General features: G+C 32.4%; 1 protein-coding gene and 1 pseudogene across 2 annotated transcripts; both read right to left on the bottom strand.

The window, feature by feature from the left end:
- Positions 1-391: 391 nt before the first annotated feature.
- Positions 392-8785, bottom strand: LOC112498576 (mitochondrial pyruvate carrier 2-like; annotated as a pseudogene).
- Positions 8426-13542, bottom strand: LOC102619731 (G-type lectin S-receptor-like serine/threonine-protein kinase At4g27290). 2 transcript variants are annotated; one of them, XM_025093141.2, is made up of 7 exons: positions 11886-13542; positions 11233-11334; positions 10940-11130; positions 10719-10869; positions 10332-10569; positions 10068-10215; positions 8426-9884 (listed from the first exon to the last, which is right to left on the bottom strand). In XM_025093141.2, the coding sequence occupies exons 1-7, from the start codon at positions 13204-13206 to the stop codon at positions 9594-9596; spliced, it is 2442 nt and encodes an 813-aa protein (XP_024948909.1). In that variant the 5' UTR covers positions 13207-13542; the 3' UTR covers positions 8426-9593. The 2 variants fall into 2 exon arrangements, with proteins under 2 accessions (XP_024948909.1, XP_024948906.1); XM_025093138.2 differs by having other exon boundaries at positions 8428-9884; positions 10659-10869.
- Between the last annotated feature and the right edge of the window lie 8855 nt (positions 13543-22397).

Genomic DNA, 22397 nt, shown 5'->3' with positions numbered 1-22397 from the left:
CTTATATAGTTTTATCATGTGAGAAGCAAATGTAGAGTTGTCCAAATGACTTGGAAATTTGATTTGTGGTGCATTGACATATCTAATTATGTTTTGTAAGTTTCATAGCATTCCAAATTAAATTAAAGAAAATCTTAAATTCAAGCTGTCAATGTTTCCTATTAAATCTTATTAGTGATAAATCTACTAACTTGCAGTAATTTTCAGGGAAAAAAATGTGTCAACACTGTGAATTACAATGGGAGAAGAAAGTAGCAAAGGCATAAATCTTTTTTCATTATATTTGGGACTATTCTTAAAGGTTAGTCTTTTCCCTTTTCCTTTTTTTCTTTTTTATTTAAGGTAATCATATTCTTTTTAATTTTAATTACAATCAATTTGGCATTGTTAGACAACTCGCACCAACCAATTCAACAACAAATGAAGATAACATTTTTGAAATGCATTCAGTTTTTGACAATAGCAAAAAGAAAAAGGAAAAATGATACTAGTTTAGGCTTTAGGAAATTTGCATCATGATTCTTGCATTGCAGCTGCCTCTATCTCGATGCTCTCGGAGAAGTAATCTTGCTTGATTTTGCGTGATAGTTGATACAAGCCCGTCTTAGCCATTGCAAAATTGACACTAAAAAGGTTCCAATTTTTTATATTTTAGTTTGAAAAGTCTGCAATGTTTGCTATGCTGATGCCCCATTTGAATGTTGGAGCCCAAAAATGAACGGTTATAGGACCAGTTGGGTGGTTCCAGAAAGCTAGGAGCTTGTTAGCTATTCTTTTTAATTGAACTAATTTAACTTAAATATTAGCCCGATTATTGATTTCTATGGTTTGCGATTGATTTGAGTTTGACATTCTTGTTTTGTGTTGGTTTGAGTTTGACATCCTAGTTTAAGACTTTGAAGGCTTCCAAGAAATGATTTTGGATGATGAGCATATGAGTAATAGTTTGAAAATTAATTTACTGTATCAAATATATACTTAGTGTAGCATATTAATTTTAAGAACTGTGGATTATTCCATGAATATTCTAGTAAATAGGTATGTTATATATGCATGTCTTAATATATAATAATTATATTTTGAAGTTTGTTTTTTTTCCCTTTCTAGGTTTAGGAAAAATGTTTAAAGTGATTTTCGGTTATGATGTCAACCAAGTTAAAGCAACATTACTTGTGAGTGGAAATATATAATGATTATATTTTTATTCTACTTTTTTTTATTTTCTTAAAGTTTTATAATTAGGCAAAATTAATGAATACTTAATTACAATTTAGGGTGATATTCTTTAAATGGTTCACATGAATAGATTTAAGTAGTATAATAAATCTCATACTCACTTTATAAAGGCTTAACTAAGTTTGCAAATATTATTTCTTTTAGTAGTAATAATTTTGGATAGAACTCTCAAATTATTGAAATATTTTATGTCCAACCTTTATTATGCCTAATATAAATATGGAGATTCATAGTTATTTTATGCTCAGTTTAAGGAAATTGCAGTTTAAGGACTTATTTTTTGCCTTGTTAAATAAGCTTTTAGAATGAATAAATTGAGGAAATGAGTGGTGATTTATTTATAATAAAGCATTTGTGATAGCTTTTAACTATGCACAAAAATCATTTGGTATATGTAGATAAAGTAACATGCTTGTGCTGAAAGTAGATATTACATTGAAAACTTCTTGTCTGCTATAGTTTGCTATATATATAACCTTTACCAAAAGAGAATAATTGAGTTTATTTATAAATAGCTTATGAATATTTTTTTCTTTTGAACAAAATAATTTTATTTCTGTTAATTAATGTTTCTCTAATGGCTGGATATTGGCAGCTAATTTTTTTTTTCTTTTTCATGTATTCATATGCAGATTTGATCAATGTGTTTGAAGTGTTTATTCCTCAACTTCACTTATATCCTAACCCATACAGTCTATTGAATGGAGAAGCTGCTGGTGTGATAACGCAATTATACTACTCATATTCAAAGAGTGAAAGGCAGTCATCCTTCTCAATTTAGCTTCTAGATTTATTAAATTTAGCCACAAGTAGTAGGCATTTGATTGGATGGTAGAAATTTTTGTGTATTGAATTTGGATTATTTAGTTATGAGAGTAGGATATCTCATATTTTTGTTATTGAAGTTTTGGAATTTGTAATATATACTAATAATATTTAAATGTGAAATGAAAGATTTTGTGATATAAATCAATTTCTTTTTGTTATTTTATGGTGCCTTTTAATTTTACCAATAAATCAATAGGCAATGGTCCAATTCAATTTTTTAAAATAAATTAACTAGTGATGCCATGGTAACAGTAATCATAGACACTAATAAAATATCAATAACTACTAATACTATGGTGTCATAATATCGGTGATACTGTAGTAATAGTAATCACTGACACCACTTACAAGTGTCACTATTTTTTAACTCTCAGATTACTGACACAATTAACAAGTGCCTGTGAAAATAATTTCTGACACTATTCTAAAGTCAGTAAAGACCATTTTTCTAGTAGTGCCGCTTGGGTAAAGCGGTGATAGATCTGGGCATGGTGATTGAGTAAGGTGAGCATTAGGTTAATAATTAATAATTACTACATATTCTCTACTTATATGTGAATTTAGTAAGCAATTAATTTGGTTCTTTTTATTGAATTTAGGTAGGTTTACTAACTTCTTTTATTTTTATTCAACTAATACACGATTTTGGGATTTTTTTTATTTTACTGTGCCTTGATTTTTTGATATGTGAATGGTAAAAATTGTGTTAGTTATTCTTAGTGTTTGAGTAGAATCATTGTAAAGTCTTAGAATTCTAGGAGTGACATTGTTGGATTTTTTTCTATTGCTATGAGTGTTAATATGCAAGTGTACACAATAAGTAATATATTGATGAGTATTCAAATCGTCTCCACAAGGATTGATGTTATCAGATTTGCTACAACAACCTTAACAGTGTAGTTTTGTTCTAAATTAAAATAAGACAATTTATGAAACTAATAAACTAATAAAAATAAAAATGCAATAAAGAAAATTCTCACATCAAACACAAGGATGTAACCAATGGGAATTGAGTAATTGAGTGAATAAACTCACTTAGTGGCATTGACTATCTTTCAATTACAGTATTGTTGCTACAACATCTACTACAACACTAGGCAGAATCCTTCATGCATCTTAAGTTGTTGCCTATTGGATATCTTATACCTAATTCAACTTAACAGTGACTAATTATTATGCCAATATTAAATATAGCAATAAATATTTTAGGTTCCATTTACTCTACAAGGTGAATTCCTATGTATAGTTCTTCATTAATTTTAGATTAAGCATGACCCTACTCAAATTGAGATTTACTCAACTTGGAAAACCCAATCTAAAACCAAGTATTGTCTTAATTTGATCCATTAAGTCAGACTCTTTTTAGGCTCTTTCTTAGATAGTATTCACTAAATGGGTGGTCGGCCAAAAGAAGGAATTGAAATAAATACAATTAAGACAAAATACTATAGCAAATATAGAGCAACACACATATGTCAGTCAAACGTCCATTAAAATCGTTTATTACTCAACTACAATCAAACACAGTTTATAATTTGTGATAGAATAGTAAATAAAATATTTTCAGCCATCAAATATATTCCCATGAATAAATGGAAGACAAGAAAACAAGATAAAGAGTTGAAGTCCGCTTAATCTTGAGATCTCTCTTTCTTGTTCACTGTGATTCCTCTGTCGCAGCCTTTAAATCCCTCTTATTTTCTATTTTTCTTTTCTCTGTGATTTTTCCTTGAGTGATGGCTCCCTTTTTTTTTTTCTTTTCATGCGTGCTCCTTTTATAACTCAAAATTAGGGCAATCGAGAGTGTTTGACGTGTATCCTCCATTTTTGAAAACTTTAAATCGTAATCTTTTAATTGTTGCTTGCGAAATCCAGTTTGTCATTACTCCACGACTGCTACAGCAACGGCTACAACATCTTCACTATTTTAGACTTATTTCAATTCTTTTGTAGCCAAGTTCTTTCATTATCTCTACAAGTCTGTTGCAGTAGCATTACTTCCTTAAAACTTGAGCTTTCGGTTACCTACAATTATGTATATAATCTAAGCATAAATTATTCTAAAACAATTTAATTTATTAAAAATTAACTAAGATTGATGTTCATGCAAAATATAACTAAAATACAATAAAAACACATCATTTACTCTCTAAGTATTACTTATTTAAGTTTAAAAGCGCCATGATAACTCTCATTTTATAGAGTTATCATACATATTATTGGATTAATTTTAGAATGTATAGAGTGATTGGAATTTTTAATCAATTAGTTGGTTTGTTACTTTCATATCTAAGAAGGTTGAGGTATTGAGGAACAATGTTAAGATAGGAATTGATGACAATATTGATATGAATGTTATTGTGATGATTTTAGGGCACATGTGAGCTCATGTTACAATTGAGGTATTGATTGCTTTTTACGGATCGAGATACGTGAATTCATCCATAATACTTTTTTATATGCCTATATATAAACATGTGTGAAAAGATTTCATATGGATTGCCATCTTACGGTTTTTAAGTTATTTTACCACTATAGTTTATGATAATGAGTTACATTTTGGTTAAAAGCTTATTTAAAATATTTTCCTAATTTTTTTCAAAATTCCTTTAAAATACTTGTCTTTCCACAAAAAGTTTTCCTTAAAAAATATTTGTAAAGGTTTGTCAATTAAATGTCTTATAAGAGTTTTTTTACTAATATATTATCAAATGATTAATATTGAAAGATTGAAACTGTATTTAATGATTTGGCTTATTATCTGTAATTACCGTTGCTGATATGACTGAACAACTAGCTCTATTATGTGCACCTTTTGGCATTTATTGTAGGGTACAGTACCCTAATTGAATAATTTGCCAAGTCACCAGGATTATAAATGATATGTTTATTGGTTGGGTCATTGAGATTACATGTGATATATTGACTGGCGGGGTTCACCAATAGTATAAGTGACATTATTAATTATTTTAAAAAAAATATTTTATTGAATAAATGGTTATATGTTTAAATGATTTTTGGCTAGCAATTGAATGAATGGAAGATTTTATTGTAAATTGATTTCTTTCATGATTATATATTGAAAATGGTTATTACGTTATGGCTTAACTTATTATGAGCTTTATCATACATATATAACAGATTGTAAAATGATTACTGGTTTCCAATTTTATGGTTCTTTATAATGATTATTATGTAATTGTTGGTTTATATGGTTGTATGTTATTATAGGTGTTCAATATGATATCCTATCAATTTGTACTTTGATATATGATTCCAAATTGCTCAATTGTTTTAACGTCCAAAAGACTTAAATGCTCATTGTTTACATATCAAAGTGCTTTAACAAATGGTGATTTACAGTAGATAAATATAGGATAATGTTATGCATGGGTTAATTGCCAAGTTGATGGCTCACCCCTCCTTTTTAACTTGTTGTAGATTGAGTGTCGAGATAGATATTTTTGTTGGAGGCTTCGATATCTTGTTGTGCTAGGTACTTTGAATAAGTTTCCATGTAAATGATAAACAAAATTTTTCTCAAATTTTGTAACACCCCAATTTCACCCAAGAATCTCAAGAGGATTTTGAAATGAAATCTCATAACATTAATTTTAGTACTAATTCTAAATAAAGTCGATGTTGTCCATAGACAAAGCATATTCTCTAAAATAATAAATAACTCAAAAATCCTCTAAAATTAAAATCCAGCTCTAAGCAATAATCAAAGTAACTATAATTAATTCATCTAGAAAATGTCAAAGTTTTTCAATTAACAAGTCATCTCCGCTAGACCAAAAGTCCATATCTCTAAAATCAATTAGCAAAATGTTGGAGATGAGGGGTGCGCTGTCAAATCGGTAAGCAAACTCATGCATAAGGTTACTAATACTAAAAAACATATAATCATTATTATGAAGTATTATATGTCAAAAAACATTAATCATTTTATAATCATATGTGTGCGGTGAAATTCATAATTAGTTAAGTCATAACATAATAATCATTTTCAATAAATAATCGAGTAAGAAATCTTTTATCAATAAAACCTTTCTTTCGTTCAATTTGCTCATGCCACATAGTGTCACCTGTATTCCCAATGACCTAGTCAATAGTTCAATATATCACCTATAATCCCGGTGACCGGCCAATAGTTTAATATGTCACCTATAATCCCGGTGACTTGACCAATAGTTTAATCATGGTACTTTACCCCTCAAGAATCATCAATAGGTGTGTACAATACAGCTAACTGTTCAATAATATTAATAACGGTAACTACAGACAATGAACCAAAACCTTAAAATAGTTTCCAATTTTTCAATATCAATCATTCAGTAATATTTGGATAAAACGCTTATAAGACATTGAATTAGCAAAGTTTTATAAATATATTTAAGGAAAACATTTTATGGAAAAACAAGTATTTTAAAGTTATTTTTAAAACAAATCTAAGAAAACGTTTTAAAATAACTTCAAAACCATAACCAGCCAATCCATTTGAACAACATGATTCTATTTATAAATATTTATATATATATTTATTATAAATATTATGCATGAATTCACTTACCTCGATCTGAAGTAATTTTTTTAAAAAATAACAACCCCAATTACTCAAGCTCAATCTTGGCCGATAATTATCAAGACAAAATTCTTATCGATATCTTATTCAATTCTGACCTTCATAAAAAAACCCAAAAATTGTTAAACTATTAACTCTTATTTAAGCACATCAATTCACTAAATTATCCTTAACCATCTTACATAAGCTTTTTTCTAATAAGCTATAAATATGTCAGAAATATCACAAATATCATATAATGCTACTGTAAACATATTGGCATTCAATACAAAGTTTCAAATAATTGATTAGAGTTTAAAAACATCCCTTGAAAACTGATTTTTCCACAAAATCATCCAAATTGTCCAATAACAATATAAACAGATAATTGTTGCTTCAAAAATTCATAACTTTAGTTACATATGTCCAAAAATAGCGATTTCGGCTTTGCCAAATAGAGGAAAATAAGGAATCAAAATTAAAATTTATAAGACATTTACTGATAAACAACTAGCCCAAATTGACCTAACTATCAGCCCTCGCAATTCTGGAAGATAGTTTCCAATCCAACACTATGATTTTTATATAAAGCCAAAAATTATGAAATTAAAAATTCCCAAAATTTTCAGAAGTTGTTTGTGTTATGAAATAAATTATACAAGTGAGAATTGCTGCTGAAAATCAGAATTTTCCAATACCAGTATTCCAACTTCGAAAATCAAAACAATTAATATAGAATAAGTTTTTGAATAGTAAACATATAGATAGAAAGATAAAGATATCTAGTTTAATAATCTATAAATTTTATATGTGAAACTCAGTGAAAACAACAGTTATATATGACTTTTAATATGTACTATTTACAGTTTTTAGAATAACATAATAGCACTACTTCCACTGAATAACAACATAAGTCAATACAGTTACCTACAATTATGTATATAACACATGCAAAATCATTCAGCCAATCAATAGAACCACAAATAAAATAAGAAGTTCAAAGGCTTATAAATTCTTCCCCTTCAAGACAAAAAAAATCAAAGTTCAAGAACTTCTTTAATGGAAAATAGAAACACAATCAGAATCTTCCCCTTCTCTTACTAAAAACCGTGAGTTTCTTGTTGTGTTTGCTATTGTATTTTCCTCTTTATTAGCCTTTAGGGTTTTTGAGAAACAAAATAACATAGATGAGTTTTTATAGACCAAGCCTTTTTTAAATTAACCATCGAGAAATTTATTTCCTTTTTAAATAAGTTATTTAATAAATAGGAAAAAGGTTAAGTGATTTGAGATTTTAAAAAAATAAAATAAAAATAAAATACCCTTAAATACATTAGCCCTAGATATTATATTCTATAATATAGATATATAATAATAATAAAACAAAAACAGCCGGTGTTACAAATTTGGTCATGGGTCCGATGTCTTGCTCATATTATGGTTTTTGTTATTTATTGTTTTTGAGGTTTAAGGAATATTTCGTAATGTCTCAGTTATCTAGAACCTCGGGGCTTGGGGTGTTACATTAACCAAATGGTTTTCAAGCAACTTTATTTGCGTAGCCATCCAAGTTCGAATTCTAGGGAGATAGAAAGCAGGAGATTAGTATGTGCTTTGCTCAAACCTCTAGTTAAGAAAAAATTGGAATAAAGATATCAGGATAATGGCCAATCTAGTTCAGCAAAGAAATATATGTAATCAACAACATTCATAACTCCCCAGGATATAAGAAAATACTGAAGATAATCCAGGAATTTAGAATTATTATACTTGCCCTCCACTAATCATGTATTAATTGTTCCAGCAGCATATTCATTTATGAGATAAAAATAATATACGGACATATATATTCATGCATTTAATGTATATTGTTACATAAATTTTCATCCAGACTGCAACAAGACCATACAGAAAATAGATAGATCCTGAATTTATAATGATCAAATGAACTTACAGTGGACAAGAAATCTTAACAACCAGAATGTTCAAGCCGGAAAATTGTGCCTTCGTCTTGGCCTCGTCCTCTTCTACTTCTGTGGTTACTCCCTTAACAAATTTTGATCTGAAAATCAAATACATGTAGAGAAAGACTGGATCATAGTTCAGCGACTTTATGAAAACTAGTAATGAGAAGTAATCAGCCAAAGTTGTTACCATATATTTATTCTCCAAAACCAAATATGTAAAAATGAAAGAAAACCCCTCCTTGCACGCACGGACGTAAATTAAATGAGATCGATCAGACAATATCATAATGACACTTAGTTTTTATTCATCAAATACCGACTAATGTAAATTGATGAGAAACATGATGACGGCTGATTGGATTTTAATTTAACTTGACCATAAACTTGCAAAGACTAAGAATACTAAATATTGAATGCTGAAAAGATGTGACCTTCCAGAAATAAAGTTCACCAGGAAGGTTTGAGGTTATAGTTCCAAGTTTGGAGCACAAAGACTAGAAAGAACTGGACCTAACAGGTATCAGTCCCCGGAAGAGACTCACTCAGGCAAAAGTCCATGGCTAGCTAGGAAGGCGGTGATAAGAGAAAAATATGGAAAACAGAAGATTTTATAGTACCATGGCAAATTGTTAATGTCTTGACGAAGCCATTTCTTTCACTACCTTCAATTACTTCAAAGCCAAGCACAATGTACATCCTCAGGGCTTCAGCTTGAGTGGAAAGGAAGCTCACGATACTGGTCTTTCTACTTCAAAGCCAAGCTCTCAGAACAATTATCAGCACGTCAAAAAAGTTAAGTCACTGGCTACAAGCACAATGTACAATTCTTAACTCACGCCATTTGGTATGCAACTTGCAAGATTAGATTTGTTTTAATTTTTGCGTGCACAGATTGTATAAATAGTGATGTATTAGACTTTTATTTATTGTCTACAAGAAAAGAAAATTCAGATCAGTTTCTCAACAAGGAAAAAACACATAAAGCAGGGCGCATTCAGCTATCGAGCATCGATCACTGAATGTGTTACGCAATTCACTGAAAAAGCATCAGACTGCATATTTGTGGAATTTACACATGAAAAAGCAGGTTGTTGGGGAGCAGGTAAATTAACAAACTCATTTGAAAGCATTGAGACCACTTCTGACATGGCTGGTCTATCTGCTGCTTTTTCTTGAACACAGAGAAGGGCTACGTTAATGTATCTCTTCAGGATCGGATATGATGCTCCATTCTGCGATATGGGATCCATCAGTTCCCAGGTTCTACCATCATTCCACAGATTCCATGCCTGAAGAATAAGAGAAATTCAAATGCTAAATGATAAGCCAACTCTCATATTGTTTACTGACATAGCCAGGAAACTTTTCTCTTCTCGAGTTCAATGATTATATCTATCTTCATTAGGATAATTACAAGATTCATCTTAATATATTCAAAGAGCCCGAAAATGGTGGGAAATATTGTCACTTACATGGCCAAGAAGGGTAAGCGAATCAGTATTGTAAAAGTGAGTATTCTTCTTGCTACTCAATGTTTCCAGCAGCAATACTCCAAAGCTGAACACATCAGATTTGATAGAGAATAGGCCTCGCAGGGCATACTCAGGTGACATATAACCACTAAAATTCAAAGCTTCATCACATATTTAAGCATCTAAAAAGGATTTACAAACACAGGCAAGCAAGTAATATTTGAATGAGGATTTAAATAATAACCGCAATTCTAGTATACTTACTAAGTTCCAACTATCCTTTTCGTGTTTGACTGCAATTCATCTCCACCAAACATTCTTGCCATACCAAAATCTGATATTTTGGGGTTCATGTCTTTATCTAAGAGAATATTACTTGCTTTGAGATCTCTGTGAATAACCCTCAATCTAGAATATTGGTGAAGATATAGAAGTCCTTGAGCAATTCCTTCAATGATTCTAACTCGTGTTCCCCAACATAAAAGCCCTTTTTTGGTGGGATCTGTTACAATATCAAACCATTACATGAGGAACACCTATAATCGTAAATGATACAGGTCGTTTTTCTAATAAATGATAAAAATCACATACCAAAAAGAAAATAATCCAAGCTTTTGTTAGGCATGTGCTCATAAATCAAAATCTTTTCACCTTGTTCTATACAGCAACCAAAAAGTCTTACAAGGTTTCTGTGTTGAAGTTTTGCTATAAGCATCATCTCATTTTTAAACTCTTCTAGTCCTTGTCCTGACTGACTTGAAAGCCTTTTAACTGCGACTTCCTCTCCATTAAGTAGTTTTCCCTGATCAATTTCATATTTCAACACATCACTCTTCACTCTGTTTTTGTAGTTAATATGACAAGAATGGTACCTTATACACAGGTCCAAAGCCACCTTCTCCTAACTTATTTTCTTCACAGAAGTTATCGGTAGCTGCAGTTATGCTTGCCAAGCTGAAAAATGGGAACCAAGATTCCGTACTCTTATTTTTTGCTCCTGCCGTATTGACCATATTTTTGTCGAATAACAGCATATCCTGGCTTATTTCAGTTTTCCTTCTTTCTGCAAGACAGCTTTAAGGAAAGTGAGCGTACAGTTTTCTCCTATGCACTAGTACACTCGTGGGAACAGAAAACATATGAGAGTGATCTAAAAGAAGGTCACCTTTGTCCTTGAGTTTTCTCCTCCTTCGACCAAAAACATAAACAGCAAGAAGTACCACGGGAAGAACAACTATTGTAGTTGTCCATAGTAGCTTCCTTTTTCCTGGACCCAAAAGTGTATACGTTATCAAAGCAAGTCAATCAAAAGAATGCAAAAATCTACCTTGATTTTGAAAAAAAGGTGGGAAAGAGCCATATATCAATGTGAAATTGCAGTCTTTTCCCACATCGACGAGCGTAGCAGTTGAAGAGTGCCCAATATAGACATCAATTTCACTTCACATGGCCATACATGCTGTCACATAATCCTTGTAATATAATTATTTCTTTAATCCCTACTACCAACACTCAGGTTATTTGATACTTATTTTTTTTATTAACAAATTGTATAGCAAAAGTAGGCCAGCTTGATATATCAACTGAGACAACCATGACTCAAAATTCGATGGCTATTCATAAATAGTTTCCTATGTAAAGCCAGGTACTAGACTCTTAGCAGTAGTTCGATAACCGATAGACACATGTTGAACTGTAAGATAACTAAAAGTTGAGTCTTCAATTCAACTCCTGAAACAACTAGCCCAAGCCTCGCTGTAACAAAGATGTGGACCTTTTGCACTATCAATTAGACAATTACTACGGAAATAATTGTACCTGGTTCCGGAGCAGGTACTCGTATGTAGACTGACTGCCCGGTGAAGTTTCTAATTGTCTTTCTCATATCAATCAGGTCCCCAAACCACATTAAACAGCCACTGTCTCGTCCTGTTAATTTGGAATCAGTGTAAGCTCTACATGTACAGTTCTTCAAGCACTCAGCCTCGCATTGCTTCAGATTCATACTCTCATTTAGTGAAACCTCTAGCAAGGCAGGTGCTTTAATGTCATCAAGCTTTATAAACTGGCCTCCACTTTTGCAATCTGATGAATGACTGCTCTCGCATTTTCTAGGCCATGTCTGGTTGTCTTGTGATTTGAGTTTGAATCCATTCAAGCACTCACAATTAGGTGTCTTGTCGGCGCTGCAAATCGCATTAGCACCACAATACCCATAATCAGAGCACAAACCATCTGGAGCTGAGAACAGAACATCCCATGCAGTGCTCCTCTCGTTCCATATTAGACGCTGGATCAAACCCGAGGGGTTGACTTTTAAAATCATAATGTTCGGACTGTTGTAAGACTCATACCAGAAAGAAATTTCATCTTTACTTTGCACCAAAACCTGTTCATAAAGAAAGCTTGTATATGTAGGAGCAGCTCCAAAGGCAACTCCATTCCATGGTCCAGTACAGGTATATTCTACAGATCCATTGTAAGCGCATAGTTTAGGTATCACTTGAATGACAAGTCTGAAAGTAAAATTTCCAGGGGATGGATCGTCAGTACTTTCCCATGATGATAAATATCGTTCAAGACCATTCTTCAAGTCCCAGCCCAACTTCATGCCTTCTAACAGAGTGTCTGTAGGGTAGTCGAAGCTCTGCCACAAGTAGCTTTCAGTAGTATGACCACTGGAGTTATCCCTAATAACGAGGTTTCCAGTGTCTAAAAGTTGCGCTATCGGATTTTCTGCTTTTCTAGACATGTTCGATGACCAGATAATGCCATTTCTTTGGCTGAGAAGAACAAGGTTTCCGTTATTGCTAAAGGTCAACGCCGTGTTTGGATTGAAAATTGGACTATTTCTATTAGCAACCCAGACAACAGTGTCAGGGATCTTCTTGTACCATACTCCCAGGTACCTGTTCTTTGAGTTTCTAGGGGAGAAGAAGCCAAGCTCAAACCTTTGAGATGATGAAACCAACTTCTCACCATCACGGATGAATGTTTCGGGAGTTATTGTATCAGCTGCCAGTGACAACTCCATGCGCAGCAAGAAGATCAAAGAACTAAAGATATAGATGTGAAGAAGATTGATTTCCATTCGTAAGAACGGAAAAAAGGATGAGTCAATTTTGTGGGAGGGGCACATAAATTTTATGAATGCGAAAAACTGGTATACCACTGGCAAAAGTTATGTTTCATGACTACGTACCTGCTTTATCGCATATATGCACATAAATAAATGAATAAATGGAACGCCGATTTTGAAAAAGCTATCAGTGGCTGATTATTTTATTGAAGAGTCAACGCTTACATTCAAAGAAGGCGCCGCCAGCTGTGTTTTCAGTTTGAATTTGTCGACAAAAATATTGCGGAGCAGACTGTCAAACAAAGTGAAAACAAGGTGCCATATCGTTTTCAATGGTGGCTCTTCACAAATTATTGATTTGGAAATTAAGAAAACAGGGACAGCTTCAATTTCTGTTCAGCTTTCCAAGTCCCCATTGTAGATACATCATACATGATATGGTCGTGGATAAATTTTACAGGTATCGCGATAGATAAAATCAACCGAAAAAGCTTAAATTAACAAATGGAGGAGTTGAACCGTTAATGAAAACACTTGACACTTTCTGACTTCCCAGAGAGTTAGAAACAACTTAAACTCATTTTAGCAGCCCTTGATTATTTCTTTATCAATCTGTTTAGTCAAGATTTTCAGTCAAGGGCCCATAATTGCTTCATATTTGGAAGCACAAAAATACATTTAACCACTAAAGTTTGACAATATTGACGATCAAACTCTTAAGTATTACATAAATGACTCCCACAGCCCTTCTTATCATTTTATTTGTTAAAAATTAAAAAAGCCGGAATTATGTAATATTATTGTTTCCTATTTGGCGAACAAAATATAACCACCAAAAAGAAGAAAAAAAATGAAAAAGAATAGCGCTATTGTTTCTATATGGTGAAAAATACAATCTTCCCTCGCAAATGTGCTCACATCTGGCAGCTTTCTAGGATCAATTATTAGTTTCCTACACTAATGGAACTGAAGCTGGGATAACGGCCATTCCAGTGCCGCAGCAAAGATGTGATGAAGACTTGTATCATGCAGTGAACTTATTCTATCCCAATTGTGATGATTTTTCATCATTTTCAAACTGTCAAGAAATTTAAACTAAACCAAACAACCAGTGATGTAGCATGCTTTTAACTACAATCGATGTTGCTACCAGGATCTGACTAATTGAGATTCCAAAGATTGCTTTATCTATATAGAGAGAGTGACAGAGATGAGAAAATTTATTTGTTGAACTGATGTGGCATCTTATGTGTCACTCAATAATTGGATTGTAGGATGCTTTTTATATGCAGACAGACTTCTACACAGAATAGGATTGTTGCACGTTTAAGCAAATTTCTACTGGAAATTTTCAAAAATTCTATGATGGGGCGACTTTTTATATCTAAGATATTATTATGGAATTGATCAGAATATTTTTCTTTTTGAAGGTGATTATTTGTCTATACAACACGACTGCAGTCAAATTAACATATACAGTATTGTTGGGTTTTGAGAAAATTTTTCTATTAGTTTCCAACACCAGCAATGACTTTCTGGTATTGAAAATTAGGGGATTGGTGTTTGGGTTGGATTTTTCTGGTAGTGTCTCAAAATATAGTCGATCCTAATCTACTCAGAACTTATTGTTGTCGAGCTGACCTCATAAGTACAACCTGAAGCCTATGTTGGCGACCTGGTTTACAAGTACGACCTAAGATCTATGTGAATGACCTAGTTTAAGAATACAACCTCAACGCTATATGAGCGACTGAGAAATTCATCTGTCTGATTTGAAAGTGAAGTAATCTGACCTTGAAATTCTCTTGTCCGACCTGAGAATTAGCTTGATATCGAAAATTGCTAGTTAAAAGAACGTGGCCTAATTTATAGGGAAGTTATGTGCCACGATCTATTTAAATCACCTCCAACTGACAACCGCTTGCAACTGTTGAAGAAAGCAGGCTGAAGTTAAGAGGTAACCGTACACAACGAATAGTCTATTTAAACTAAAGAGTGCATCAGGTGAAGGGGTTAGCAAAATCAACCAAAGCTTCTACAAGATGTTCAACCCCTCTACCGGAAAATTACTTGACTTTAACTCATTTATAATTCCTCATTTTCATTTTTTGCTTTTATACATAATTTCTGACTTAATCATCGGAGGGTCTACACTGGAACCCCACCGGCGTATCCTAACCGTGTTTTCTGGTTGGTAGATATAGAAAGTTGCGATCAAACTTGCGTTTAAGCTTGGATTCACACTATAATTCCCCAAAAGAAACAAATTCAGCTGTTGAGATCATTTTTCGGCATCAACAAGTATATCAAAATTTTTAGTAGTATGGGATCGATTTTAGTACAATAGCTTATTTATTTTATTTATTTTTTTGTGTAGATAAATTTTTTTTTATCACAAATATGGTTAATTAAAGCAACATACAACTATTTTTGTTAAAAGAGTTGCTATAAAAGACTTCACCCTAGGGAAAAAAAATCTAATAAAAGACATGCTGGTAGTATAACATAAAGAACCTCGAAGACCAAAATACAATGATTCAGAAGAATGTATGAATGAAATCATGATGAACTTCACATAGTTAGAGTAACTTTCCCAGTAACAGAAATAAAACTCAATTAATTTTCAAAGCACGACCAATAAATTATTGCAAAAGAAGTTAAAAACTTGCCACACCCCATAGAATGATGTAATTTGTTTGCGCAGAAAAGAGGTCTTATTAATCCTTTTCAAGCTACAATTGTGTTGAGAATTTATGTTTATGAAAAAATTAGAATTTATGCGATTTGATTTTGGGTTTTAAGTGGAGAGTTGATGAAATGTTGTTTTGAGAGTGAAAATTGAAGGAGTAAAGGATGAATAATGATTTGAGTGATTGATTTTAACAAGAAAATGAGTGAAAGATGAAGAGATTTGAGAAAGAAAATGAAGAAGCATTATTCACGCGTGAGTGAGATGATAATGAAATGATGAAAAACAAATGAAGAAATGATGATGGAGAAGTGTTTAATGAAGATGAAATGCATGGGTATTAGTTTGAATGGTTGATTTGGGCATAAAAATGGATGAAAATGGAAGAAATTGGAAGTGAAAATGGAGAGGTTTCACGGTTTGGGTGAGAGAAAAAACAAGTGCAGAAAAATAACGAAGGAAGAAGAAGAAGCAAAAAAAAAAAAAATATACATCAAACCTGTGACCAAGCGGCTAGCCGCTTGGAACAGGCGGCTAGCCGCCTGGTTGCTGTCCATCTGCACTCTAGTTGATTTCCTGCTAATTTTGATCAATTTCGTGATCCCAAAACATCTCAAGAGCCAATTTAATGCATGAATAATGATTTTAAACATTCAAAAGATGATTAATTCAAACAAATAATCCATCCAACAAGCATATATTCATGAAGCACATAAACATTCAAAAATTAATAAATCAAACACCTCATATATCTAACATGCTCAAACACTTCATAAACATCAACAATCATCAAGCAAACAATTTTAATAGATTCAATAACATAAATAGAGATATCAATGCGAAAATTTCATCATCTCAAGTTTATGCCGAATTTTTGAAAATTGTTCTTCGCAAAGGGGTTTTGTAAAAATATCGGCAAGTTGTTTTTTCGTAGAGATAAATTCTAATGCAATATCACCCTTTTGTACATGATCTCTCAAGAAATGATGTCTAATCTCTATATGTTTGCTTCTAGAGTGCTGAATGGGATTCTTTGAAAGATTTATGGCGCTAGTATTATCACACTTGATAGAAATTTGTTCAAGATTAATACCATAGTCCCTAAGTGTTTGTTTCATCCAAAGTGCTTGTGCACAACAACTACCTGTGGCAATATATTCCGCCTCAGTAGTTGAGAGTGCCACCGAATTTTGTTTCTTACTAAACCGTGAAACAAGTAAATGACCAAGAAAATGGTAAGTTCCACTAGTACTTTTTCTATCGACCTTGTAACCGGCAAAATCGGCATCCGAATAACAAGTTAAATATATATGAGTTCCTCTAGGATACCAAAGACCAATATCTATGGTTCTACTCAAATAACAAAAAATTCTTTTAACAGCAAGAAAATGAGATTCATTGGGACATGATTGAAATCTTGCACACAAACATACACTAAACATTATATCGGGTCTACTTGCGGTTAAGTAAAGTAAAAAACTGATCATACCTCGATACTTTTTAATATCAACCTCTTTACCTTTTTCATCTTTATCAAGCTTGATTATTGTGCTCATTGGAGTACTCTTGGTATTTGATTCATCAATGTCAAATCTCTTGAGCAAGTATTTGACATACTTGGCTTGGTTGATGAAGATCCCCTCATTGTTTTGTTTGATTTGAAGTCCAAGGAAATACTTCAATTCTCCCATCATGCTCATCTCAAATTCCTTACTCATACAAGAGGAAAACTCTTTGCACAAAGATTCATTAGTAGAACCAAAAATAATATCATCAACATAAATTTGAACAACAAGTATATCTTGATTTTTATTCTTAATAAAAAGGGTAGTATCCGCTTTTCCCATCGAAAAACCGTTATCCAACAAGAAATTTTTAAGCCTATCATACCATGCTCTAGGTGTTTGTTTTAATCCATACAATGCTTTTGATAACTTATAAACATGATTTGGAAATTTTTCATTTTCAAAACCAAGGGGTTGTTTCACATAAACTTCCTCCATAATATAACCATTTAGGAAAGCACTCTTCACATCCATTTGAAATAAAATAAAATCTTTATGTCATGCAAATGCTAACAACATCCTAATGGATTCCAATCTAGCTACAGGTGCAAATGTTTCATCAAAATCGATTCCTTCTTCTTGGTTGTATCCCTGAGCCACTAATCTACCTTTATTTCTTACAACCACACCGGATTCATCTATTTTATTTCTAAATACCCATTTAGTGCCTATAATGGATTGATGTTTTGGTTTTGGAACCAATTCCCACACTTTATTTCTCTCAAATTGATTTAACTCCTCTTACATTGCCATAATCCAAGACTCATCATTTTCCGCATCCGTAAAAGATTTTGGTTGAATTTGAGAAATAAATGTAGCATGCTCACATGTGTTTCTAAGTGATGATCTAGTTGTAATACCTTTTGAAGGATCACCTAAAATTAAGTCCTTAGGATGAGAGGAAACATACATCTACTCCTTGGGGAGTTTTTGAGAAATACCTTCTTGTTGCTCCATATTTGTTTGTTCTTCTTTTCTATCCTCTTGATTTTCTTGTGGTGCATTCTCTTAATTTTCTTTTGATGATTCTTCTTATAACTCTCCATCTGCATCATCATTAACAACTCCTTTCTCCGCAGAGGAGGGGTTAGATTCATCAAACGTAACATGCATGGATTCTTCCACAACTAAAGTTCTTTTGTTATAAACTCTATAGCCTTTGCTTGAGTTTGAATACCCGAGAAAGATGCCAACATCAGATTTTGGATCAAATTTACCAAGATTATCTTTTGTGTTTAAAATAAAATATTTGCATCCAAAAATTTTGAAATAACCAATGTTGGGTTTTCTATCTTTCCAAAGCTCATAGGGAGTTTTATTGAGATGAGTTCTAATCAACACCCGATTTAAAACATAACAAGCGGTGTTGACGGCTTCAGCCCAAAAATATTTTGGTAATGCATTTTCATGTAACATGGTCCTAGCCATTTCTTGAATAGATCTATTCTTTCTCTCAACAACTCCATTTTGTTGTGGAGTCCTAGGTGATGAAAATTGATGCTCAATGCCAAAATCATTACAAAAATTTTCAAATACATGATTTTCAAACTCTCCACCATGATCACTTCTAATACAAGTAATAGAATAACCCTTTTTCATTTTGAACCTTTTTACAAAATATTCTAAATGCATCAATGGCATCATCCTTATTAGCTAAGAATAATACCCATGTGTATCTAAAATAATCATCTACAATTACAAATGCATAAAATTTGCCACTTAAACTAGCATATCTAGAAGGTCCAAACAAATCTATGTGAAGTAATTGAAGATGTTTTGAAGTAGAGATATGATTCTTATTTTTTAAAGAGGTTTTGATTTGTTTTCCAAATTGACAAGCTTCACAAATCCTATCCTTTTGAAAACCAGTTTTTGGAAGACCTTTAACTAAATCATTTTTCGAAATTTTTGAAATTAAATCCATGCTTGCATGTCCTAGTCTTCTATGCCATGACCAACCATCATCATGCAATGCCAAAAAACATTTATCATGAGTAGATGCACACTCTATATCAATCGTGTAAACATTGCCACATCTATTTCCCATAGTTTCCCATCACATGCATTCTCAATAACACATCTTGATTTATCAAAAGCAACTTTATAACCTTTGTCACATAGTTGACTAATGCTAATCAAATTGTGTTTCAAATTTTGAACCAAACACACATTTTCAATTAGAGTTGAAGAAACTTTACCAACATTACCAATTCCAAGAATTTTTCCTTTTGAGTTATCTCTAAAGGATACATCTCCACCATTTTCGATTTTGGTGAAACTTGAGAACCATGCATAGTTTTCGGTCATATACCTAGAACATCCGCTATCCAAGTACCATTTATTTTTCTTTTTCTTCAAGCCCTCATTGAGATCGTCATCATCTCCAATCGCCATAAGTGTTAGGTTTGATACTTCTTGCAACTCTTCTTCATCACTTGAATCTTCATCGCTATCATCCCAAGTAGCAACCATAGTTTTCTTCTTGAGTTTGTTGAGAAGTGGGCATTCTGATCTTATATGGCCGGACTTTTTGCATTCATAGCATATGATTACCTCTTTCTTCTCCTTTTGGTTTTTGAAGTTTCTAAATTTTCTTCGGTCACCGGTTTTCTTGAAAAATTTTCTGAACCTCCTTGTTAGCATGGCCAACTCCTCATCATCCAGCTCACTTTCCCCATCACTCTCATATTTTGTGGCTTTGAGAGTAATGTTTTTCTTCTTTTCCTCATTTCCTCTTTCGGCTGCCAAATCTTCCTCATAAGAAATAAGATAACCAATTAAATCATCAATAGGTAAGATATTCAAATCTTTAGCTTCCTCAATGATAGTTCTTTTTGGTCTCCATTCCTTAGGTAACGACCTAATGATTTTTTTAACTTTCTCGTTATTTGAAAAGGTCTTTCCTAGGGCTCCTAGAGTGTTTGCTATGTCCGTAAATCTAGTATACATAGAATACACACTCTCATTTTGTTCCATTTAAAACAATTCATATTGCCGAGTGTACCTACTAATTTTATACTCTTTCACTTGATTTGTGCCTTCATAAACAACTTCAAGTTTGTGCCCTAATTTCATTAGCACTTTCACAACTAGACACTCTATGAAACTCTTTCTTATCGACTGCATAAAACAAGGCATTCATGGCTTTGGAATTTAGAGAAGCTTTTCTCTTTTCCAATTCATTCCATTCCCGTTAAGGTTTTGGAATGTCTTCCCCGACATCATTTTTAGTCAAAGGCATAAATGGACCATCACATACAACTTCCCAAATTTCATAATCTAGTGCTTGTAAATAAATTCTCATCTTAGTTTTCCAATACGGGTAGTCATTTCCGTCAAAGAACGGTGGCCTAGTTGTGGATTGTCCTTCCCTAAAGGTTGAATCATTTTGGGTTGCCATAGATCTTTTACTCTAGATAGTTAAGTCCTAACAAGAGAACCATGCTCTGATACCAAATGAAATGCAAGTTACGCAACCCAAGAGGGGGGTGAATTAGGTTTTTAAAAATTATGAAATACAATTCGCACAACAAATTAATCTAACACCTTAATGAAATAGAAAACAATAAATTCAAACAACCATAAAAATAAAAGAGTAAGGGAAGAGAAAAACAAACACCCAAATGTTTACGTGGTTCAGCAATCCCCGCCTACGTCCATGCCTCCAAGCCAACGAAGCTCGAGGATTTCACTATCCAAGCCTCCCAAGGCTTCAAGTTCTTACAATTGACTTCCAAGGTGTCAATGAACCTTTACAATCAAGAGATTATCTCCCCAATCTCTTCACCCCAAGTGTTTCTCACTTACACACTCACAATTTGATAAAAAATGAAAATTACAACAAAAACTCTCTTTAAGAGTGGATATGCAAATAATAGCTCAACAATGATTCAATATATGATAATTTGTGTTTTGGAAGCTCAATATATGTTGTATGATCTTATATTTTCTTGCATTAATTCATAAAATGAAGTTTGAGTTGAGTTTTTATAGTTAAAGCCCTAAAACTAACCGTTATAGGTAAATTCCCGCAACCAAGCGGTTAGCCGCTTGATTTATCCAGCTAGCTGCTCATGAACAGTGATATTACCGTTATTTTTGAATTTACTACAGTAACATTGTTCACTAAAATTACACTTGTGGCCCAAAACTTTCTATAATTATACTACAGCCCAAAACGTCATAAAACTTTACAAATAGGTCCAATTTCAGAATTTCCCAAAAATAGTTGTCTTTTCAAAACTTTCTAAAATTATCATATGACCCCAAAGATATTATTATTTCACAAAAAGGTCCTTTTCAACATAATACCCATAGTTTTCAAAGTTCTCAAAACCTTTCACTTTAGTCCAAAATGTTCATAAATTATAGTATGGCCCAAAACATTTCAATTGTTTGTAAAAGGGTCCAACTACGAAATTCAATAATAATACTTATTAAAATCAAAGATATCAAAACTTTACATTTAAGTCCAAATTACTCAAATCCACAAAATACTTTACCTAATAAAAATAAAACCTTTTAGTTTATGAAAAGTAATTAATTAAATTAACCTCTTGAGCTTCTCAAATGCTAAATCATGCATCAATTAAATCATACCGACTTTACAAGAATTTATCGCACTAATTTGTCCGTTGAGCTCTAAACTTTGTTCTTGATTTCGTCATAGTCTTGAGCTTGATTTCACTTGATTCACTTGCATAAATATTACCCTTCAAAAACAAGTGAAAATGTGAAATATAATATTTATTAAATCACCTAATACATATGTTTGTTATCATCAAAATTACATTATATATAGCCCCTTAGGCTAACAGTGATCGGTCATTTGAGATCGAGATCGACACTTGGACCTTATTAAGGTCCAATGTGAAAAAAAATTTATCCAGTCTTATTGAGATTGAGATTCGCATTTTTGGACCTTATTAAGGTCTAACATGAAAAACGTTATCCAATCTTATTGAGATTGATATCGACATTGCGACTTTGTTGAGGTC

Source organism: Citrus sinensis, chromosome 9, assembly GCF_022201045.2.
Source record: "Citrus sinensis cultivar Valencia sweet orange chromosome 9, DVS_A1.0, whole genome shotgun sequence".
NCBI classification, from domain to species: domain Eukaryota; kingdom Viridiplantae; phylum Streptophyta; class Magnoliopsida; order Sapindales; family Rutaceae; genus Citrus; species Citrus sinensis.
The sequence above is the reverse complement of the archived record's forward strand: the minus strand, read 5'-3'. Positions and strand labels throughout refer to the sequence as shown.

Coding starts and splice junctions, on each gene's coding strand:
- LOC102619731 (XM_025093138.2), bottom strand. CDS start 13,206: ATGTGCCCCTCCCACAAAATTGACTCATCCTTTTTTCCGTTCTTACGA. Junction 11,131..11,232: donor GAGAAAACTCAAGGACAAAG/GTGACCTTCTTT, acceptor GCTGTCTTGCAG/AAAGAAGGAAAACTGAAATA. Junction 10,570..10,658: donor CTTGGATTATTTTCTTTTTG/GTATGTGATTTT, acceptor ATATTGTAACAG/ATCCCACCAAAAAAGGGCTT.